This window comes from Cygnus atratus, chromosome 3, assembly GCF_013377495.2.
Source record: "Cygnus atratus isolate AKBS03 ecotype Queensland, Australia chromosome 3, CAtr_DNAZoo_HiC_assembly, whole genome shotgun sequence".
In the NCBI taxonomy this organism is placed as follows: domain Eukaryota; kingdom Metazoa; phylum Chordata; class Aves; order Anseriformes; family Anatidae; genus Cygnus; species Cygnus atratus.
In genome coordinates, this window is record NC_066364.1 from 84,782,817 (window position 1) to 84,806,269 (window position 23,453).

At 42.5% G+C, this 23,453-nt stretch overlaps 2 protein-coding genes and 1 long non-coding RNA gene across 7 annotated transcripts; 1 reads left to right on the forward strand and 2 right to left on the reverse strand.

Moving 5' to 3' along the window:
- Positions 1-25: 25 nt before the first annotated feature.
- On the reverse strand, positions 26-5,618 carry NDUFAF7 (NADH:ubiquinone oxidoreductase complex assembly factor 7). 4 transcript variants are annotated; one of them, XM_050709998.1, is made up of 9 exons: positions 5,342-5,618; positions 5,193-5,246; positions 4,739-4,906; positions 3,551-3,761; positions 2,983-3,041; positions 2,151-2,264; positions 1,149-1,292; positions 686-859; positions 26-194 (listed from the first exon to the last, which is right to left on the reverse strand). In XM_050709998.1, exons 1-9 carry the CDS (start codon positions 5,594-5,596, stop codon positions 123-125), a joined length of 1,251 nt encoding a protein of 416 aa, XP_050565955.1. In that variant the 5' UTR covers positions 5,597-5,618; the 3' UTR covers positions 26-122. The 4 variants fall into 4 exon arrangements, with proteins under 4 accessions (XP_050565955.1, XP_050565954.1, XP_035416803.1 ...); XM_050709997.1 differs by having other exon boundaries at positions 26-319; XM_035560910.2 differs by having other exon boundaries at positions 26-319; positions 4,739-4,849; positions 5,172-5,246.
- Positions 5,619-5,650: 32 nt separating this feature from the next.
- CEBPZ (CCAAT enhancer binding protein zeta) lies at positions 5,651-20,598 on the forward strand. The gene is given in 17 exon segments (XM_035560835.2): positions 5,651-5,830; positions 5,938-6,177; positions 6,179-7,455; positions 8,487-8,718; positions 9,238-9,412; positions 10,583-10,671; positions 11,199-11,252; positions 11,974-12,076; positions 12,762-12,830; positions 14,517-14,583; positions 15,698-15,798; positions 16,630-16,690; positions 17,738-17,949; positions 18,807-18,890; positions 19,393-19,454; positions 19,541-19,622; positions 20,393-20,598. Coding segments are annotated over 17 exon segments (3,195 nt in total). The 5' UTR covers positions 5,651-5,683; the 3' UTR covers positions 20,533-20,598.
- On the reverse strand, positions 17,330-22,322 carry LOC118255008 (uncharacterized). 2 transcript variants are annotated; one of them, XR_004780855.2, is made up of 6 exons: positions 22,160-22,322; positions 20,957-21,001; positions 20,613-20,697; positions 20,088-20,493; positions 18,039-18,185; positions 17,821-17,945 (listed from the first exon to the last, which is right to left on the reverse strand). It is a non-coding gene; the product is annotated as an uncharacterized LOC118255008 (long non-coding RNA). The 2 variants fall into 2 exon arrangements; XR_004780856.2 differs by lacking the exon at positions 18,039-18,185 and having other exon boundaries at positions 17,330-17,945.
- Positions 22,323-23,453: the final 1,131 nt, after the last annotated feature.

The following is a 23,453-nucleotide window of genomic DNA, read 5'->3' on the forward strand; positions in this document are numbered from 1 at the left end:
ATGTGAAACGAAAAAATGCACAGGATTTGATTTCTTTTACTGTTTTTATTTAATAGGTTGTTACTGGAAGCTGCCACTATTAGACATTTTGGTATTGCAGTTGAAATTACTTCAGTAAGAGCTCACCAAATCCAGCAACAGGTGGGAGGGGGGACTTGGATTGCAGATGATGTTCCTTGTGAGGTTGTGTAAGTCTGTAATGAGGCAGCAAGGCAAAAAAATGAAAACGGTCTCCCATTTTCTTAGGGTTCATCAACATATCATAGCTGTGGAGTAACTGCTCCCGAGTTGCTGAGTCGTGTGAATTCTGCAAGAGCACCTAAAACACAAAGGTAGGTTGTAGCCCTTCCTGCTTTCCTACAAATTCCCTCGTACCTGCACTCTCTCATTGAATCCTTTCTTTTATGCTAGTATAGCAGTACCGGAGTGTTCAGTAAAACTCGTGAGCTTGCTGGCAGAACTCACGCATTAATGTATGTAGCCAAGTTTTGCATTAAATACTCCTAAACATAGTATGATAAATTCATATTAAGGGATCCAGAGTAACTTAGGGCTAGGAGAAGCAACTCTTTCTTGGACCTACAAGTAGTTTTAAACAGAAATCTGATTTTAAAAGAAGCTCTCTGCTTAAGAGCATTGCTTGTGGATTACGAGTGTGTTATGTGCCTGTAAACGCTATTTGTACCTGCATTCGGAGGTCAACACCCATGTTCTTTAAAAACTCCCGTTGTTTTATGGGGCCCAACGTGGCTATTTTTCCCTGTGCCATCTTTCGAAGATAGCTGAAATCAACATCTGCTGTCAGGTCTGCTGTACCTGGAGCTTTCAGCACATCGTGGAGTTTGTGATTCTGGAAACCCTGAAAAATTGGAAGATTACACTCAGCTGTACTCCTATCTACCGAAGCCGGGTCTAGTAGAGCTGTAAATGCAGCAAGGGCTCAAGTCATCCTTCCCATATGATAGAAACCCCAGCGGGTACTGATTAAATGAGAATTCCCATTACTCACTTTCATAGTTGCAGCGTATTACTGTTTTTTTGTGATTATGTCCACCCAAGACCTTTCTTGTACAGGAACTTAACCATCCAAGTGAGAAAGAGAAGATAACTGAGTGTTTTAGCACAGTACTTCAGGGAAAATGCTTTACCCGGAAAGTGTCAGTTTTGGTTCCGTCGTGACCATAATCAGCAATCAGTGCGGCCCCACCATCCTTTTCGATGCGACAGGCAAGCCTCTGAATGAGGACACCGGCCTCGGGACATACTTCCACGTGATCTCTCGTTTCTTCAGGCTAGTGCAGAGTTCAAACATCAAAACACCTGTATTAGCAAACAGGTACAGGGCAAGAACTTTTCACACTTGACTTCTTGGAACTGTTGTCATTATTTGGGCATGGAGGTCCAGGGGTATACTCCAGGCTACCTATTGCTCGAGCTAGTTTTTGCTAATGGCCACTTCCCATTAGTGCTTTCAGAGTTCTCTCTTTCTTTCATCTCTTGTACAGCCCAGAGTCAACTGGAATGAGTTTTTATAATAAGTGAGAATACCTGCATTGGGTGAAACTTCATTACTAAAAGAATTTAATTTCATTAATGAAAACTTATGAAATTTCATTAATTGCATTAATGAAAGAATTAAAATAGCACTTCTTCCATGCACACACTTCAAAAAAGCCTTTCTGCGTAAAATCTTGTAGGTGGTTTAAATCTCTATTACTTCATTTTGTAAATTTAAGAATCCAGTGAACTTTAGAAGAAAAAGCAAGTCTTAGACACTTGCCATTACAGATCAGTATAGCACGCGTACTCAGTGACTGTGTACGCAGCAGGTTCAGAACCTGGATTAGGCAGGGCCGGTATTGAGATGGTGAGGTGACAACTGCAGCACAGAACTCTTTGCTGATTGCTGCCTCTCTAAAGTGTCTGCTTAAGCCCTGATTTCGGTAAATTTGATGTGCAAGTTTATTTTCATGCTATATATTCACAGCACACAAGGTTGAATTGCTGACGGAAGTTTTGTAAAATACAAACTAACTGTTTACTCGTTAATAGATGGAAAGGCCTCCTCTTTCTGTCCAAGTAACTGACAGGTAGTACGTGACTTGAAAGAGTAATGATCAAATTATGACTACTGACAGGTATAATCTTACCTGAATAAAGTTTTCTGTTGCAGGGGTACTGGATGGTGACAGGACAAACCGCAGCTGGTCAGGAGCCTCTGGATCTATATCAACCAACACCTCACGCCAGCCTTTCTCTGTTCTCTGTTTAATAAGCCCAGAGTACTCATTTTACACTCTTAGTAGGTACACAGAATCTTATTTGATTGGACTAACATGCCAAGCATTTTCTCAAGTTTTAAGCACATAATGTGCTATTAACAATTATTCATTACTATTTAATTTCAGAAACTGCCTTAGAAATGCTTGTGGTAGAAATGGGTCTGAAGATTTAGTAAGTACAGGTTTCATTAAACGGAATAAATGATGCTGTTGAGAAGAATGCTGCCTCTTCTATTGACAGTGCACTGGTTAACTTATCAAAATAATTCTATCAGTTACTTTTCATAAAGTAATTATGAAATTGAAGTTGAAAGGTTCTTTTGAACCACATCTAGACTTCATTTTGCTATTCACATTGCTGTTCAAATGAAAGCCATCCAGTGCATTGTCTTTGTTAGCAGTGATACATAGAATAATGTTGAAATTGGAGCCTTATTAATGTAGTGTAAGGAAATAGAAAAAAAAAGTTTACTTATGTAAGTAAAAACAAGTCTTTAGGTTTCTAAAAGGTTTTTGTAAAAGGTTTTTGTATTCAAGAACAATTCACATAAGGCTTGGTTCAGTTCTGATTCGTCCAAGCTTAGTTAGAAACATTTTATCACCACAGTCCATGCATGTGTTCCTTTTGGCACCATAATTCTGTTCTTCTGCAAAGGCCTTTAAGTTGATGGTCACATTTACGATATTCCTCTTGCTGTACCTGAAACTTATGTATTGGCAGGGCATCCAGAAACTCATGTGCTAAGTAAAAGCTGTAACCTGTGGGAAGGTTAAAATAAATGCATTACCTTACCAATGCTTTCATAGCAGTTTCCAGTTGAAAATTAAAATGTTTTTTTTATAAATTGTAGTGTGTTAAGCTGTTAATGTCATTGGGAAATTACTATTATTCCCAGCTTGGAGACATTAAAGGGAGCACTTGAGGTGCTAGCTACAGCTTCCAGTGCATGATTTTTTTAGATCTGTATCTCAACATTAGCTCCTCAGTCATTATTTAGACAAAACCACTGAATGGTTTCCCATGCAAAGAAAAAAAAATAAATCAAACTACATGAAATTGGGTAGCTATCCCAAAATGAAGTTACGATTCTCAGTTACGAGAATCAGAGTCAAGATCCCATCTTAGGCTCATACATGAAGTAGGAGCTAATATGTAAAACTACTTTTCTACACATTATGAAGGCTGGCTGGTGTGACGTCCCCAGTTATCAAACACTGCAAATGGAGGGAGGACACTATTGCTGTAACAAGATGTTCAAGCTCCTTACCTTGTGGTACATCTTGAATGCCTCTGTACCAGTAAATTGGAATTCCAGTCTTGCTGATGCCTTTCATGTAAGCAGCTTCGTCCTCGGAGTTTGACTGCACCTTCCCTCCTGTCAGCATCTGTGCTTGGCTCTCACTGAGTTTGGGACTCACTTCTACCAGGTGAATAGACACATCACATTTACTAAGTAAAGAGGCAAGCTGGTTGAAGACCTACAAAGGCAGATGAGTTCTATTAGGTACAGTCACAGGCTGCATGTATGTCTCAAATTAACCCTTCATCACATTATATTGATGATAGAAGAATGTTAGCTCTCATCAGTAAAATAGTCTCAGTAGAAAGGACTGTGTTTTGCTCTTCCACAAGGAAAATGTAAATTTGTTAGTTTTAATAAAAGCGGCTATGCTTCTAATAAAAGTTGGAGAACTACAACATGCATTATATAGCAATAAGGACATGAAATGCTAGTTAGTAGCTTGAAAGTGAGTAGCTCCTCTAATAGCTGCAGAGGAGCTAACAGGGAGAAAAATGGTTCAGTTTGTTTATGCTGTTTAAACAAAACCTGCTCACTATTGCTTATTTCACTATGGTTATTGGGGCTTTTTCATTAGCATACATAAATAAAACAAAGCTTCTGAAGTACTAAATCCTATTAGCAGTTTGTTTTTTGAATGAGTGGTATTTTAATTACCAGGGAACCCTGCGCAAGTGATAGAGCAGGAAGGGTTAACTCAGAAGCAGTAAGCCCCTGGAAGCCTCAGAGAAAATGAACGCAACTTCACTCCTGCACTCATGTCCTCCCTGCTCCGCGCTGTTGCTTGCACCAAGGCCTCCCAATTAGGCCCAGCAGCACCCTCCTAAATGGTGTTCCAGTTTGGAAAAGATCTTTCCATAAATAATCTGTGCTGGAATATTCCTGCCCTTTCTATCAAGGGGTGACTGCAGCGTTACACATGTGCCTGTGCAGCGTGCACACGCCAGCCCCTGTTCTACCGCCAGCAAGAAACGCGGTCTCTTCACCGAGCAGCAGCCATGTGCATGTATTTTAATGGGATTCCCCGCTGCAAATCCAACAACTGGGTTACTAGGGAACGTTAAACCCGCATAGCAAAACCTTATTTCTTCAGCTTTCAGCGTAGCTACGGAACAAAGCCAGAAAGGAGAGCAGTTAAGATTCATTTCCACCTACCCGCAGTATGTCCTCAGTGAGAGCGCCCGTCCCCGGGCCCAGCTCCACCAGCTGGAACGCTGCGGGCTTGCCGGCGGCCATCCACTCGCTGAGGTACCATATCCCTACCAACTGACACACAGACACGGCGCGACTGCGGGAGCTGCGGGAAGCGGCTTCGCGTCTTGCCTGGCGGTAACCCGGGCGGCGTTTTCTCTCAGAAACGTACGGCTGCGAGAGCCGTTACAGCACCCGACTCGGCCCTCTCGCCTTTCGGCGTAAAGGGAGCGACCGCTTGCGGCGAGCCCAGCAGCAGCCCTGCACCAGGTGGAGAGGCGCAAGGCCGTTTATTTCTGACTGAAGCCGCAGCCCGCCTGTGCCCGACCCGTTCCCGCTGAGGCCACGCTGACACCGGGCTCCCCCCGCGCACGGCCGGGTGCCGGCGGCCGCTCACCTCGCCCAGCACCTGGCTGACCTCGGGCGCCGTCACGAAGTCCCTGCCGACGCCGCCGCGCCGCGTGTAGTAGCCCTGCGGGGGAAGGCGGTGAGCGCCGCGGGGCCGGGGCCGGGGCCGGGGCCGGGGCCGCCCGCCGGGTCGCTCGCGGAGCCCCGGCCCCGCCGCACCTGGCCGGGGTTGGTGAGCGCCTCCCGCATGTACTCGGCCACCGTCAGCGGCCCGGTGGCCCGCAGCTTGAGCAGCAGGTGCCGCAGCACGCCGCCGCCCGAGCACGGCCGCGCCGCCGGGGCCGTGCCCGAGCCCGAGCCCGAGCCCGGGGGAAGGAGCGCTGCCGTGCCGCCACGGCTCCGGGGCAGCCGCCGGCGGCCGCCGAGCCCCAGAGCCGCAGCCAGGAGCGGGCGGCTCCGCCACGGCTGCACCATGGCGGGGCGCGGCCGCACTCGGCCCCGCGTCGCGCCGGAAGGAGGCGCCGCGCGTGCGCCGGGCAGGGGGCGTCCGGCGAGGCGGCCATGGCGGAGCTGAGGGGCCGGCGGTGGCCGGGCACGGGGCAGGCGGGCGGCGGGGCCGAGTGGAGTGAGGAGGAGGACGGGGACGGGGACGGAGGCGGCGGGGATGGCTTCACGCTGGACGAGGTGCTGCGGCTCGGCGGCACCAAGGTGAGGGGGGCGGCGGGGAGCGGGAGCACGTGGCGGCCGTCGGGGAGCGGCCCCCGGTAACTAACGGGCGGCCCTGAGGTAACGGGCGGCCCCTCGTGTCCCCGCAGCAAGACTTCCTCATGCTGTGCGCCCTGGACGAGGAGGAGGAGATGGTGGACGGCGGCAGGAAGGGCGCCATCGACGACCTGGAGGAAGGGGAGCTGGAGGCCTTCGTCAGCTCCCTGGGGCTCGGCAGGTACGCGGAGAGCTGCCTGCAGGAGGAGGACGAGGAGCAGGAGGATGGCGGCGGGGGGAAGGGGAAGCCCGCCAAGAAGGAGAAAGGCAAGAAGGAGAGCGCCCCTTCTTCGTTAGGAGGGAAAAAGGAAAAAAAAAGGCAAAGAACAAGTGAGCGGTAAGAAGGAGAGCAAGAAGAAGCAAGCAGGTGGGGGTCCAGACCAGCGGCTCTCGGTACAGAAAGAGAGGCCGGAGGAGGATTTTGAGTTTCGTGCCAGGCAAGTGATACTGATCAAGCCAGGGGGCAAGTGGTATGACCTAGAATACACCAGCGAGTTCTCCTCTGAGCCACAGGACCAGACGCTTCTGTCTAAGTATAAGGCCTTGGCCCAAAAGCTGTACCAGCACGAGACAGACCTGTACAAGAAAAAGACAGACTATCAGAAGGGGGCCTCTTCGGCGTGGATGAAAACTGTGGTGTCATCGGGTACCTTAGCTGACAGGATGGCAGCCATGACCCTGCTCATTCAGGACAGTGCTGTCCACAGCCTGCAGTTTGTTGAGAACTTGGTAAACCTCGTAAAGAAAAAGGGTGGCAGGCAGCAGAGCCTCATGGCTTTGGATACTTTCAGGGAGCTTCTCCTTTCAGATCTCTTACCAGACACTCGAAAACTGTGGTCTTTCTCGCAGCGTCCATTTAACAACATAGAGAAGATGTCAAGTGGCAACAGGGATTCGAGAGACAGGAGACTGATACTCTGGTACTTTGAGCATCAGCTGAAACTGCAGGTGGCAGAATTTGTGCAAACCTTAGAAACCCTGAGTCACGATTCTGTGACAGCAACCAAAGCGCGAGCGCTGGCAGCTGCCCATGAGCTGCTCTGCAACAAGCCGGAGCAGGAGAAATTTCTGCTCGTTCAGCTGGTAAATAAACTGGGAGACCCGCAGAACAAAATAGCCACCAAAGCCTCGTATCTCTTAGAGACGTTGCTTTACAAGCATCCAAATATGAAAGGGGTGGTGTGCAATGAGATGGAGAGGCTTTTGTACCGGTCAAACATCAGCGCGAAAACTCAGTACTATGCCATGTGCTTTCTGAATCAGATAGTCCTCAGTCACGAAGAAACACCGCTGGCTAACAAGCTGATAGCTTTGTATTTCTGCTTCTTTCGGAACTGCATTAAGAAAAAAGATGTTGAATCCAAAATGCTCAGCGCTCTTCTTAGCGGGGTGAACAGAGCTTACCCTTACGCTGAGACTGGCGATGAGAAAGTGAAGGAGCAAATGAACACCTTGTTTAAAGTTCTGCATCTCGTCAACTTCAGTACCAGTGTCCAGGCCCTGATGCTGCTGTTTCAGGTCATGGACTCTCAGCAGACTGTGTCGGACAGGTACTACACAGCGCTATACAGGTGAGCGGCACGTTTGGATTTTCGGTCTAAATTTAATTTTATGAAGGAGTCGCTGTTGATTCAAATTGATTTTAACTTGTAGAAATGTGTACTTTGCTTTTAAGATCTTGCAAGTTTTGTGTCTCGCTGGCTAGACGTTTCTGATGTTTTCTGTGAGCTAGAAGAAAATATATGGGATTTCTTTTACTTAATATGGGGATAAAACATGGCAGTGGTAGTTCCTGAGAACATGCCTTAAGGATTTTATGCTTTGTGCTGTTTTCTGGTAGTGTGCTTTAATTCCAGATATATTTTGAAACTAAATGATAATTGCTTCTTCTAAAATCACTTGTACCGGTAGTGTGTTTTAGACATGTAATAGCCTACAATCCCGTTTTTTCATGAAAATCCTTTTTTCGTGAAAAAAGGCAATGTCAGCAAAATCCTTAGGTGATTTAATTTGTTAAGTTGGGAAACCTTGTGCTGTAAAACATCTCTTTTTTCCGTCCTGGCTGATTTTTTAGACTCTTCATAGGATCCATGCAGGCTTCTGTTTAATTGCTGCTGATTTTAGAAAGGGAACTGAGGTTCTCCCAGGACATGCAATGCATTTAGGGGCCTTCCTGCGCCAGGTAGCCTGGAAAAAAGTAGAATAGGAAATGCACTTGCTAACACAGATATCTGGACTCATTGTGAAGCTTGCTAATTGCTAACCATTTTCTTTCTACTTTTTGAACATCTGAATGGAGAGATTACTTTCTCACTTTGTACATCTTCAGTTTTTAAACTTTTCTGTTGAGCTCAGTTTCTCTAGTATTTTTTTTTCATTTACTGATAGCTTTATTTGTAATATACGATATACTGAAGATTAAAAATATTACACAGACATTGACGTTTCGGGCTTGGTCATAATGGTTTGGAGTATTGGTGAGCAAGCTGGAAGTGGTCTTCTAGATACCGGTCTGAAAAACGTACCTAATTGTTGTTGACAGCAATTGCTATTCTGTGTGCATCGTGACAATTAACAATGTTTTCTCCTGTGTTTTCTACAGGAAGCTTCTAGATCCTGGTTTAGCAACCTGCTCAAAGCCATCCATGTTTCTTAACCTTGTCTATAAGTCTCTGAAGGCAGATGTAGTATTACGGCGGGTGAAGGCCTTTGTGAAGAGGTTACTTCAAGTCGCTAGCGGGCAAACGCCACCCTTCATTTGTGGAACCCTCTACCTTCTGTCTGAGCTTCTGAAAGTAAAACCAGGGCTAAGGGTCCAGTTACAGGATCACGTGGTACAGCATGATTTCTTTATTTCATTGCGTTTTTACTGAGGGCTAGGTTCATGAACGCCTTTCCCTAACCTGTTTCCCTTTACAAGTAATTCCTCCTATACGGGAAGGACTGCCTTTCTAAACAGAATTTTTATGAGAGTTTACTAACGTTTGGTTACGTTATGGGAGAAGGTACTTGAACAACCATAATTACATTAAGAATCTGTATAGATGTAAGCATTCTAGCAAGTCTTATGTCCTTCTTTTATGGAGAGAGGATTATCTTGCTAAATGCTGTATAAGCAAGCAGGTAAATATTCCTGCCCCAAAAGCTTTTTCAAAACGTGTCCTTCTTTCTGACTGTAGAGTTCAATTGTAAGTCTTGTAAGTATGAAGGCCAAAAGTCTGTATTGCTGAAATACTGGCCATCGTTTGTCTATGTTTTTGTGAGCAGCTGCTTTAGAAATACATGCATCTTTCTAACAAATCAGAGTAAAATTGGAAAAGGGAAGGTGTTCGCAAACATTTTTTTTTGTTTAGGAGTCTGATGAAGAAGAGTGCTTTAAGGATCAAGAAGAGGCTGAAGAGAATGAGGAAAAATTTGTGGATGCAGACAAAGAAGTAGAAAGGGAAGAGAAGAGTACAGCAGAAAATTCTGTTAAACCAGACAGTTCGAGTTCATCAGCCTCATGGGTGCATCACGTGAATATGAGAGGTAAATTAGCAAGAAACTATAATGCATGCAAGTCCTAACTTCAGTAACAGTAACATGTTGATCAAGAGTTTTTTTTGTAAAATTGATTTAAACATTGTTTTAATTTTTCAAATTTAAGTTTGATTCAAAGCAATCAGAACCATTTTTCTGTTTTTTCAAAGAGACTATATTAATCTCCTAGCTATTTTCTCTTTATGTAGTTCAGTGTGCTTGTGCCTAAGTAGTAAACAGGTTGGGGATTTCTTACTTCCAAATTGAAACACCTCCAGAGCGACGTAGGCAGTGTTACGATGTGTAACTGCACGTTCACTTGAAGCTTGCTAAAACAAGTTGTCTAGCTCTGAGCCTGCTTCTAGCTTTTTTCTTTCCTGATGACCTTTTCATAGCAACGTAGAACCATCTAGGTTGGAAAGGCCCTTCAAGACATCAAGTCCAACCATCAACCTGACCTACCGAGTCCCATCACCAAGGCATGTTCCTTAGTGCCACGTCTCTTAAATACTTCCAGGGGTGAGGACTCCACCACCTTTCTGGGCAGCCCTTCCAATGCCTGACCATCCTCACTGTGAAGAAATTCTTCCTAATATCCAATTTAAATCTCCTCTGGTACAACTTAAGGCCATTTCCTCACATCCCATCACTTGTCATCTGAGAAAAGAGACCAACACCCTTCTTGTTGCAGGCTCCTTTCAGGCAGTTGCAGAGGGCGACGAGGTCTCCCCTCAGCCGCCTCCTCTCCAGACTGAACAGCCCCAGCTCCCTCAGCCGCTCCTCATAACACTTGTTTTTTGGTTCCTTTATCAGCTTTGTTGCTCTTCTCTCCACATGCTCAAGCAACTCAATATTCTTATAGTGAGGGGCCCAGAAGTGACCACAGTGTTCAAGATGCAGTCTTACCGGTGCTGTGTACAAGGGAACGATCACTTCCCTTTTGGAGCAGAGCAGGGCTTTTCAGGTGATTCCTTGGAAGCAAATCCTTTGAACTCTCCTGTGTGCCTGATCATACTCCGGGCTGCTGAACATAATCCTTTCTTGCTACCATACAAATCTGTGGCCTGTCCAGCTAAGAATGATGGGCAGCATTGCTGTTGTGGTGAAATGAAAATAATACTCTCATAAAGTTGCTTGAGGAAATTTAAAAGTCTTTTTTTCATCTCCTCTACCCCCCAGGCAGGAAGAATGGGGTTTCATATGATCCTTTGCACCGAAGTCCTCTCTACTGTGGTGCTGAAAGTACAAGCCTTTGGGAACTGAAGAAGGTAAAGCATTCTCGTGTTGCTACTTAATGTGTTTCTTAGTATGGCTCTTGTTTCAGGAGAAGAAAATTAACTTGGTTATTTTTGCAGTAGCTACCTGGGTAACGTGACAGAAAGGTTAAAGGACACATTGTTCAGCTCTAACTTGTATATGCTACATTCAGTGCTGATATGCCAGAGGAGGGAATAGTAACTTTTAGGTGGAGATTTGAACTGTAATAATTTCTTTTTTTGACTTTTTGCATCTTAGTTTTTATTAACAAAACTTTCTAGCATTGCACTAAATAAAATTATAGTTGATCCTCGTCGTATTTAGTTAATATAAGTAAAAGGTTAGGACTTGATGTTTCTCAGTTGTTCAAGGGCAGAGCACATCAGCACAGTGCTACTTCATGCAAGTCTGTGTTATTTGGTGAGTTGCAAATTGGTCTTAAAACATAGTGTTAGTGTCAGGAGTCTGATGTGACAGCACGAATGATGATTGCATTTATTTTTGGACTAGAAATAAACACATGATTTGTGTTTTTCAGCTTTCCGAACACTTCCATCCATCTGTGGCTCTGTTTGCAAAAACAATTCTAGAAGTAAGTCTTCTCATCAGTCTGTAGCTTTGAACTTTGATTTTTTTGTTAGCTGTCTTTTACCGTTTAAAAAAAAACCACATCATAAAGCCTCCTTGCACTCTGCAGGTAATTAGAAGTTCTGCAACACTGGGAGTAGCATACACTTGAATACAAAGCTTTTCATGGAATCAAAGCCTTCTATCTAAAGCAGGCTGCTCACAGAAGTAATCAGCTTGGTCAAAACATGGTATCACATGATTCTTAAAGCTGTTTTAGAGTTTTGGTCTATCTGTTTAAAGTTTTTTTTTTTTTTAAATGTGGGGAGCTCTGCTCTTGAATAAAATCCTTTTTTTTTTTAATCCTGTTGAATTGTGCACAATGCCTACTTAAAATTTTTATTTTCATTTGAATATATGATATTTAAATTACATTGAGTACTGGCTTCCTGGCTGCAAGCTGTAAATCTTTTTGTCAATAAAAATGTTTTGTCTATTAGTACAGTACATTGCAAGGTAGTTCATCACTGAAACAAAGCGAGAGATGCTTTTTGTAGAAAATAGTGCAATTCCAAAAAAAATAAACATGTAAAGGCTGTAACCTGTCAGGCTTATATGATGAAATATCCCCCAAGTCCTCATCTTTCAAATTGTGATTTAATGATTTTGGTCTGTTTGAGTTCTCTAACTATGTTTTGTTGCTGTCTTTTGAAAATGAAGACTGTAACGATTTTTTCTTCTTTCAGGGAAATCACATTCAGTACTCCGGTGACCCTTTGCAGGATTTCACATTAATGAGATTCTTGGATCGCTTTGTGTACAGAAATCCCAAACTCCATAAAGGCAAAGGTAAGAATTTCTCTGTACATATCAGCATTTAATCTTGATTATTGATGATGAAACTGTTCTGTCAGACGGTTGAGTGACAATTTGTGCTTGTCAAGAATTTGGAGTGCATGTGGTGCAACAGAGGAATGGCATCAGTCTTCAGGGCTGTATGGGAGGTGTCTGCACCTTAGCTGCCAGTCACATACTGCTGCCTCTCATATCCACAGATGCAGAAACTGTGAAACTGTCAGGAAGAAACAAAGTAATAGGGGCGTGTAAAGGCTAATTATATGTTGGTTGAGGTTGGAAGGGATCTGTGGAGGCCAGCTGGTCCTTCTTTATAACTTCCCTTCAGGTATTTGTGTGCATTGATGAGATTACCCCAGGGCCTTTTCAGGGCCGAACAGTCCCAGCTCTCTCGGCGTTTCTTCACAGGAGAGATGCTCCAGTCCCTTCACCATCTTTGTGGGTGTTTGCTGGCCTCTCTCAGTACACCCATGTCTCTCTTGTCCTGGGCAGCCCAGACTGAATGCAGCACTCCAGGTGTGGCTTTGCCAGGATTGAGTAGAGGAAAAGGATCCCATCCCTTGACATGTTTGTTGGCATATCAGTCACTGTTCCCAGCTTTGTATCAATTGTAATGAAGTGGTTTTTTTCGTTTGTTTGTTTGTTTTTTTTTTTTTTTTTTTTTTTTGTTCTGCTACAGAGAACACCAGCAGTGTGGTAATGCAGCGGAAGAAGAAGCAGTTTATGACAGATAGGCAAAGTCTTGCAGGTAAGCCAGCCACTTACCATTTCAGATTATGAATAAGAAATCCTAATTTTATAGGTAAGAAATTCTTGACTGATTGTTGTGGGCATCCATCCTCTGTGCTGTCCATACCACTTCTGTTAGCAATAAAAGAACAGATAGCAAGTTCTGTCCATCAAGAGTGCAGTGGTGGTATCTGATGTTCAGGATCAGGTCTAAACTTCATGTAAGGGTGCATGAAGTCTCCACAGCTGAATCTTTGGATCCATTAAATCATTTTGAGACAAAGGGTATAGAAGAAGTCAGTTACTTCAGTCGTTATCCTCGAGTAGGAAAGCAGTTTTTTTCTACTGTACTTCTCCTTGGCTTTACACATCAAAGCTTGCTAATACCTTTCTTTTTCCTGTGTTTTTTCCTTTAGTTGTCAGTTACTTTCTATCAATGTAATTCCTTTTTCTTAGGCCTCGTTAAGGTCATACTCTCTGCTTAGCCATTAAAAAACGTGTAACAGCAACGCACAAAGCTACTGCAAACAGTGTGCCTTGTCTGTAGTGCTATTCTTGCTATCACCTGCATGTGCTTTCTGTATCTTCCCTCATGCTAGACTACCCTTCTCTGCATATCCTTGTATGAGAAAAGATAATACATTCACTGCGTAGAGAGTAGATTTGCAGTCTTATGCTAAGAATTTAGAATATTGTGCTTATAGCTAGCAACAACATTGGGGAAAAATGCTAAAAACTTTAGAGTTTGTTCCAGGTTATGGCATTTCTAGTTAGAAGAGCAATCTGTTAGGGTACTAACTTCAGAGGTAGACATATTTATAAAATACTAAGGTTTCTGCTCACAAACATGCCATTTTTATGTCTGGCATCCTAGTTTTACAAACACTGCTTTTTAATTTTTTAAAAAATACATAAGATTATGTAAAAATCTTTAAAATGTGAGCTTATCTAGTAGTAGTTAATGCAGTAGTAGTATGTAGTTAATTTTTTTTTTGTTTCCAAATTATTGTGTAACCACATTCTGCTTAATAAAAGTGCCTTAAAATATAAGAAAATAGATTTATAAAATGATGTAAATCACAGTAACCTCTTTCCTTAAATGATATGGATTCCTTCATGCAATGCCACAGCTGCAGCTATTGCTAGGATTAGTGTAAGGTATCTCTGGCAGTGTTATTTTGGTTAGCGTCTTCCTGCCTCCCGAAAGAGGCTGGGTTTTGTCTAGACCCACTTTTTACAGTAATTAAGAACCACTAGTTAAAAATCAGGGTAAAAATTCAGTGAAAGTTGCTGCTTGGGGACAGAGGGAGGTACCATCTTCTGTGCTGGAATCTGTAACATTTTCAGAGATGCGCTTCCTGTCACTTCAGGTCTGTTGGGTTGTGCAGAGGTTTTACTACTACGGAGTAGCTGATGTATCCATAATGATGCATGGTTTTAGGGCTATCAAAGCTTAAGGTAAGAAGCTTTACCTACAGTGCATTTGAGGATACAGTTTGTTTATTGCATTCTTTAGTTTATTTGAGTTGAAGGAATTAACTGACCATTTAGCACAGGTTTGAAGTGGTTTTGTGGTGAGGTCGCTTTATGTAGCAGATGACACTGGATATCAGTGTGCTTCTGTCTGTGCAATGCAGTTTCACCTTTCAAATGAATAACAATCATTTCAACTTGAAGTAAAATCAGTTCTTTTTGGCCTTTGCAGTCAACAGTAAGGAATTCCTTGCCAGAGATGAAAGCAAAATCCCAGTGGATGAAGTGTTCTTTCACAGGTAATGAAATATTTGTGAACATTCATTATAAGTGGTGTTTGTGAGTGCAGCGTCTTCAAAAAAAACTGCTTTTCATAAGTATTCTCTAGTGTTCCAAGTGTTTGAAAATTCTGATTAATTTGAGTAACTTGTGATGGTAGCACTTTCCTTAGAGCATGATTTAAAAATGTGGCAAAAGGAAAGAATATCACTTATGAATGAAAGCAACCAGTGCTTGTAGTCTACACATCAAATAAGTTGACGTTATAATAAATAGACCTAAAACACTGGGTGATGGTGAATGTCTTGCGAGTTGTAATTCTTATGCATCAGAAGTAGATTTTAAAAAAATGGAACATACATTGTTTGTATTACTAATATCAAAGCTTATTAAAATGGAAAAAAGTGTGAAAAAAGTCAGAGGAGCTACTCTTCTGCATTTTTTTATCATTCTTTCTATATGGTTGGTTTTCCTTTCAGATTATTGTGTAAAAATGCAGCTGTAATGCTTCAATTTAAGTGTTACACATTTGGCAAAAAATAGTTCGTATTAAATCAAAATATTGGTTACCTGTGAGTATCTCCTTGGGAGATCAGTCTTTGAATTTACTTTGTCTTTTATAAAGTCCTTTGACCGTGTGTATGATTAAAATTGCCTTCTGTGTTTTGGTGGGATTTTGTATTCTTTAATAGTAAACAAAGGAGTGAAAGTGGTTTAAAGTAGCTGAAGGTTTAGGTAAAACTAAACACAAAGGGCTGTGGGGGAAAATTTAACAGAACTTAATGGGTGAATCGCTTTTTTATTTTTTAAATTAGATTCAAGCTGAACTTATCCATATAAAGCAGATTTTCCCATCTTCCTTTTGCCCTTTTATAAATTCACTGTGTTCAAAATGATTTCTATCACCTCTGACTGTAAAATTCCTTTGTTTTAAACTTTACGGTAGTGGCTTACAGTTTAAAAAATACAGTTTAAAAAAATACAAATCTCTGTTTTGGGATGTGTTTGAAAGAGTTAACGTAGACTTTTCAGCTGGGGAAATACGCACAAAATCTTCTGGGTTATTTCTTTTTAAAACTTGTCATAAAGATCATCACTTGTGCCTTTGTGTTTGAGAGCAATGTATTATTTCAGATTTTATAAGAAGTTTGACAATAAGAGAGAGAAACAAAAGCGTCAAGATGATGAAGAAAGTGTGGAAGATGTAGATGATGATGAGTTCGAAAGAGCGTTGGGTAAGGTTACGTTTTTCCTTGAAGTAACTGTCCCAGTATTTTGTGCTTATACGAATTATTAATGTATCCTTCAGTAGTTTATGTTGTATAAAAGAACCAAATACAGTAATATGAAAGTAGAAGAAAACTATCTTTTCAATTCCCATTCTATGCTACTATAGTCAGCAGGTCATACTGTCCCCTCACATAAGATAAGCCAGATAGACGGCCGTCTTGTGAGAGGTTTCTCTCTCACTACTCTAGTAGTGTTCAGCTTGTTCAGCTCAGGTTGGAAGTTTTCAGAGTTTGAATATAAACTTGTAAATAGCAGTTCGTGCCTTTTTGTTCTTTTCCTAACGTAGCCTAAGCATTAAATAACATTTATAATTTTGTATAATGTTTTTATAGAATTCAGAGCTCCCATAGTTGGTGGGGGTATTCCTTAGTGACACGATTAATATGGTCTTAGTTATGACAAGAAGCTGTCACTAATTGTGTTTATCTTATAATTCCTAGTATTTCTGATACATCAACTGTCTCTGAGAATTTTTGACATTAAATTGAGATGCTTAAATTAAAGATAGTCTAATGTTAGATTTTACTCTTTGAAGAACAGTTCTATTTTTTCAGATTTCGTTTTTACCACTTTTTTTTTTTAATAGAGCAATTTATTCCTAAGTGAATCTGATGATAGGAGCTTTTGCTCCCTGAAATCAGGGCCCTTTGTTATTGAAGCAGATGTTATTAACAATTCAGGAAAATGACACCTAAAATAATGTATTTGGCATTGACTTCATTTTTTTTTATTTCTTTTAGTAAAAAGTTTTGTTTTCTTTGAATTTCCCCCCCCAGATACATTTGAAGCTGATGATAGTGCCGTTGATGTTAGGCAGGATGACCTTGATTTTGCTGGGTAAGACCTTGAGACGGTTCTTTCATCTCTTGTTTTAATACCCATAGAGTTTTACTCTGAGGAATTGGATAGAGCTTTTTCAGAAAGTCTGGGTGTATCACTTTGGGGAAAAAAAAAAAAAAAGGCAATAGCAGTTGAACTCTGGGTAATCCTGCTTTTCTGCATCCCTCAGAATGGGGCATCGTGATCCTGTGGTGCTTACAGTACGTTGGCTTGAAGCGTGAGACCTGTAGCATTTATCTGTACAATATGGTGACCTAGTAAGGAAAGTGCAGTCTTGGTTTTTGTCATCTCAGGTTTCTGTTTGAGAATTACCAAGTACAAAAGTAAGCAGAATGAGGCATAATGGTACTGCTGTAAGGATTGGTTGTAACTGGACCTAACTCAGTGGTAAACTTTGTGGGATCCAGAATCACACAGCTCAGTTTTCAGGAAGTCAGGAGTTACATTACTGATTAAGTAGCCTCTTCTTTACTTAAAGCATCTGCAATGCAACTTTAAAATCAGCACAGAAACGTTTTTTTAAGAGTTGAAAGAAGAACTAAAGCTTAAACTCCTACTGAAGGTTGAACATTTTTGTGATCCAGACTAGTATGTGTATTTAAAAAAAAAAAAGAGACACAAAACAACCAAGCACCTAGTGTCTGAAGAGCAATGTTTACTTTCTGGGAAAAAAAGAAAACAGGTGTTATCCTCATTTAGGGATACCAGCATGTGATGTATTTTTTACAGAGAAGGCTTTTTGAAAAGGAGCAGAAACACATAGGGAGAAAATACTAAAGCTGACATTTGTGTTTATTTTGGAATAGGATTTTCTCCAGACCTTAAAATGGCTTAGTTTTTAACAGTTCCATATGCTGATGTTGAAAACATACCTGAGTGCATAACACGTTCACTAGCTCTCATCCTACATTTACTACTGTGATGCAGTGCAGTTGCAGTGATGTTTAAGTTGTCTAACAGAGTGTTTGCAGGTAGATAAATGTTACGTGGATGCAAACAGGATTTTGCCAGATGATTTGCTCAGACTGTTATGTATTTTTTTAGTAACATAAAAAAGAAAACCATAGGCAGTAAGAAAAGCAAAAGAACTGAGGATTCCGGTGCTGATTGGGATGATTCTGATGATGAAGATGAATTTAGTGATCTGGATGATGAGGAGGTCTCCTTAGGAAGCATGGAAGAAGAAGACTTCGAGGAGGATATGGACGAAGAGGGGGGTGTATTTATGGATGTGTCTGATGATGATAACGACCTAGGTAAAGTAACATTTAGTATCAAAAACAAGAAGAAAAAGCTTTTAAAAGTATATTACCTGATATGTAATTACATAGCTAAATTTAGTTACCTATGTGGGAGGTTTGGCTTTTAAGTAAAGAAGTGACCAGTCCTTCTCTGGACAGTGAAGTCTTAAGAGAAATGACATTTCTTGCCACAGTCTCCTAGGTGAAAGTGGGCATTAGGCATCTGGGTTTAAAAATTCGTTTTCTTCATTCTGAAAAATTTGGCAGAACAAATGTAGCTTTATAAATAAATAGCTGTATGCAATATGCAAATGTATTAAAATATTGCAAAGACAAAAATAAAAAAAAAATCTATTATCTCTGTAATAGTTGGTGCATCAACTGATTGGTGCACCTTTATGGTTTTATTATCTTCTCAACTGAAAAACAGCTTACTCAGAATGCGGTTTATGTGGCTGGAAAAGCACAGATTAATGGAGTATTTCAACTGATGACTTAAGGTCACAGGAAGATGATTGAAGGTAGAGCCAGTAAACTACTCATACAGGTGTTCACACCTTAATCTTTCACGAGATTATTTCATTAAGCTTACCAAGCAGACATTCAAAGTTTACATAATGTGTTAGCCTTCATATTATCTTAGTATCATATTTCATTAATATTTGTGCTGTGGAAAAAAGTTATGAGGAATGACACACCACTGAACAATTTTTAATTAAGTGATAATTGTGTCCACTCTGTCTTAAACTTATTTTTGAAATAAAGACTCGTACTATTTAGACAAATAGGTCTGAATAGATATTTTATTGGCTGGTGTGCTTTAAATATCATGCATAAAGTATGAGAATACAGATTTTTTTTTTTCCCGACAGACCTTAACAATGACAGTCAATTGAAGCCTGTCAGTAAAAAGACCAAGAGAAAGAAAGAGATGAATTCTGTGGGATCGCTTGAAGGTAAGGAAGCACTGCTGTTATTTCCATTTGAGAAGGCTTAATGCAAATATACGGTCTGAAAGCTTTGGCATCAGAGGAGTTTAATACAGTAGATTATCTACACTTTGGATCTGGTTTCAGATTTGAATAAACTGTAGATGAAAACAAATTTTTTCTTTTGTCCTCCAACCAGGGTGGCCTAATTCAGAATGACAATCTGCTCTTGAAGGACTGGGGATCAAAGGAGTTATATTTGAAGGAGGGATGGAATTGTTCTGGCAGTTACTCTAGCTTGTGGGGGTGCGTTTGTTACTAACACACATTGCATAGATTTGTGCTATTTAGTTCTGTTTGGAAACTTTTTTTTCTCCTTTTTAGGGGTGGTGAGTAAAGGTTTCTAACACAGGTCTTTCAGGTGGTCTTATTAAACAATAGTAATAATTAAAAAATTTACAACATTTTGTTTTAGTATCATAGTGAATTTGAAATTCTGTCTCGTAAGAATCATACTTTTTGTTTGAAGGATCCAGCCGAGGAAAGAAGAGGAAACTCACAGATGCCAATATGCTGGCATCCGCAGAGGAGGCAAGTTTGATGAGTGCTTAAAAAAGTGATCAGGTGTTTTACATAATTTCTTTATACTAAAATATATATTTTATATCTTTTTAAAGTTTGGCTATCTGCTGGATGAAAATGCTGGGTCCAAGTTTGACAATATTGGATTGAACGCCATGGCTAACAGAGATAATGCAAGTAAGTACATGCTGTGAAGAGCAGATAGCTGTAAAGAAGCTGTTACTTCTTTTCAGATTCTGTACTTAAAAAGATACACTTTAACTGGGATACATACAATGTCAGAGAGCACACAATACGGACAGCAGCTCAGGATCAGTAAGACATGACTTAGTACTGAGCATCTCTCTTAACTGAAGAAAACTAATATTAACTGTGACTGCTGGAGTGAGTAAAGCTTCAGAAACGAGAAGCAGGCTATCGTGCTCCTTTTACACTGTAAATAAGAAGTGGCAATATGCTGTTACTCAGGCTTTTATGTGAATTTTGCTCTGATATAGAGTATTCTGGATCCTTGTCAAGGGAAGACATGGCACAGATATCTTTATCTATTGGAAATATTTCCTTGCTAGATTGGTGAAGAAAAAGTAACTTCCTGGAAATAACTTCAATACAAATGAAATATGTAGTTCTTTGTGTACTTACCTTTACAAGTCTTTCTGGTGTCACCTGAAAAAGTTTTAACAGCAGCATTCAAGCATTGCATTCTTCCACAGGAACGTTAATAAAATACAAATCAATGGCAAGGGTGGTCTTAAACTTGGAGATTTTGAGATGGTACATATTGTGAAGTGGGAAAAAAATTCTCAAGTGTCAAATCCAGAAATTTGCACTTTATTAACATGTATAGATATAGTAGTCAAGTTTTAAGTTCTTCGTGATTTATCCATATTCCACATAATGTACAGAAGTATCCATCAGCTTCTCACTTCTCACCTTCCCTCTTACAGATGTCAAACAGATCAAGTGGGAAGTAGAGCGTGACAGGTGGCTCCACAACAGAGATGTGAAAAGCATCATCAAAAGGAAGAAACAGTTCAGGCACAAAGGACTGAAAAAGAAGTACAAAGGCAAGAAATCAAAAAGATGAGCTAAACACCTTAATGTGGACATTTTTACAATAGCTGTTGTAAAATAATTATATTTTCTTAATCCACCTGTCTTTCTTACTTTTAGTTTTTGTTGCTTAACCATGCCATTTGGTCATTCTCCTTTATGCCATGAATTCCAGACCACTCATTAGATTTGTAATAAACTGAAAAATAAGAAAATATTTGTTAGCTGTAAATTAGACCTGTGTAAAAGTGAGCCACTTTATGGCTAGTTTGGTTGGATGTATAGTCTTCCACTGAGGACTCTATCCAACCATCTGACACTTCAGCCACACCTATACGTTACAATAAACACTTCTGCAATCTCTCCTGGGGTAGTTTTAAGCAGTAAGAAACTGTTTTATACATGAGACGCAACAGAAGCTTGAGCCATCTTTTCGAAGCTAACAACTACAAACCTACCTTCCAGAATTGATGGAAACCTCTTCTGCATTGTGTATCTGAAATCTGACAAGAAAGATAAATTGGTTACTTTACACAGCATATTTCAAGACATAATTAAATGCACTATTTTTCTAATTACTTTTTTTTCTACGTTTGTCCTAGCCCTTTGTTATAGCTGCCCTTAAGTAATGTGATCTGATTTTTTTATTGTATCACAACTGTATTCAGGTTTCTCCTGTGTGTTTTCTAAGCTTACTTGTAATAGCGTCAACCAAATACAGGCTAGACTTGAAGATGAAGGATGCTCACAGCAGACACTCAAAGGAATAATCAGGATCCTTAGTTTCCCTACATGGCCTTAGGGCCATTCCACTGAATCCTCCTGCAGGCAGCCACACCAACCCAACAGAAAACCATGAAATGACAGCTTTATGCCATGTGAATGATTTACAGCAGATCAGAGACAGGTTGTGTAAATGTATTTGCATTAGCACAAAGTGCTGAAAGCCTCGTTCTGTGTGCAGTCGGCTATTGGATGAGCTCAGCACACCCTGCAGAACTACACCATAAAGAAAAAGTAGAAGGACATGTCAGAACTGGGATGGACTAGTAAAAAGGGGGAGAAATAAGAAGCCGTGGAAGCTGAGACCAACAGGAACTTGTCTAAGCCCACTTGGCAGCTGGCAGGGGCGGGCTGGTGCCCTCCAGCCCCAGCGGTGGCTGCCTTTCCCTGCAGGGCCGCAGGCCGGCCCGGCTGGCACCGTGCCCTGAGCGGCCCCAGGGCAGAAGGCGGCCGCTGCAGGGCGGATCACCTCAGCCGGGGGCTGGCTTATTTCTGCGTTACCCAAGCGCCCCGTCAGAAGCCTCAGAGGCTTCCAGGGGCCGGAGCTGCCGTACGACTTGCCGGCTGGGTCAGTTCTTCACCCGGACGATGTCAGACCCCGGCGCCGACTGAGCCGGGGGCGAGCCCGGGGATCCCCCGGGGCTGCACGGCCGACACGGGAGCGACCGGCGCCAGCCTCCCCTGACGGCCGCCTCTCCTCCTTCAGCCCGTACCTGAGGCAGTGCTCTCGCTACGAACACGCGCAGCGTTCAACCTTACTCCCGCACCGGTTAACCTCTCCTATTTTCTTTAAAAACTAAAAAAACCCGCGGTTGGAACAAGCCCGGCGGTGCCGCGCCGCGCTCCCGAGCCCGGAGCTGCCCCCCGGCCCGCCGCACCTTGGCTGACGTCCATGGCGCGGTAGAGCAGGAGGACGCCGCCCAGCGCGGCCGCCTCCAGCACCACCAGCCCCGCCAGCAGCCGCCGCCTCATGGCCGCCCGGCCGCCATCAACGGCCGCGCACGCCCTTCGCCGCCGCGCTCCTCCCCTGGGGGGCGGTCGCGTAATGGCGGCCGCGTCGACCGACCTTCGTGGCCGTGGCAACCTCGCACAGCGGGGAGGCGACGTGAAGGCGTCTGTGCGGCTCGCCGGGCTTCGGCAGGGCTGCAGAGCGGTGCCGAAGCGTGCCGGGCCGTGCCTATGCGTGGCAAACCATGCTGGGCTGTTCTGAGCCATGCCGAGCCTACTTGTGCTTTGTCAAGACATGCCATGCCCAGCTGTGCCAATATGTGCCAAACCATGCTGAGCCGTGCCAAACCATGCCAAGCGGAGCCAAACCGTGCCAAACTGTGCTGAGCTGTGCTGAGCCATACCGAGCCAAACCATGCTGAGCCGTGCCATGCGGAGCCATGCTAAGCTGTGCTGAGCCATGCCGAGCCACAGTGAGCTGTCCCATGCCTAGCCGTGCCAAACTGTGCCAAGACGTGCCGAACTGATCTGAGCCATGCCGAGTTGTGTTGTGTCGAGCCGTGCCAGTCTGAGCTGTGTCAAAGGCCTTGCTGAAGTCTAGGTAGACTACATCAACAGGCTTTCCCTCATCCACCAGTCGGGTCACCCAGTCATAGAAGGAGATGAGGTTGGTCAGGCAGGACTTGCCTTTCACGAACCCAGTGGTCCCACATACGTTGTGAGATTGCATTCAAGATGACCTGTTCCATCAGTTTTCCTGGCACTGAGGTCAGGCTGACAGGTCTGTAGATCCCTGGTTCCTCCTTACAACCCTTCTTACAGATGGGTGTCACATTAGCAAGTCTCCAGTCATCCAGGACCTCTCTGGATGACCATGACCACTGATAGATGATGGAGAGCGGCCCAGCAATCACATCTACCAAAATGGCAGCATCACTTCCCTCTCGGTATTGTTCTTTTTGTTCTGTGGTTTTGATTTCATTGTTTTCTGTTTCTTGCTTCATGGTATGGGGATGAGTTTATTGCCAAAATCTCTTGGGACTTTCGTTACTAAGGACTTTCCTTTCCTGTGAGGCGCTTTTTTCCTATTAATGTTATTTATGATTAGTTTTAATACCTTGCTGCTATTACAGGGCAATTCTTTTCCAATTCTGTTCTCCCTGGTGGCCAGGCTTGCTAGTATTACTTGCTCACAGTGGGATTTAGTGCTAAAGTAATTCCTTC

Bases quoted from the DNA above. Each gene is read 5' to 3' on its own strand.
- NDUFAF7 (XM_050709997.1), bottom strand. From the start codon at position 5,596: ATGGTGCAGCCGTGGCGGAGCCGCCCGCTCCTGGCTGCGGCTCTGGGG. The intron at 3,762-4,738 runs GTAGGTGGAAAT...CTGCCTTTGTAG, and splicing joins TCACTGAGGACATACTGCGG to GTCTTCAACCAGCTTGCCTC. The intron at 860-1,148 runs GTAAAGCATTTT...CCAATTTTTCAG, and splicing joins CCAAAACTGACACTTTCCGG to GGTTTCCAGAATCACAAACT.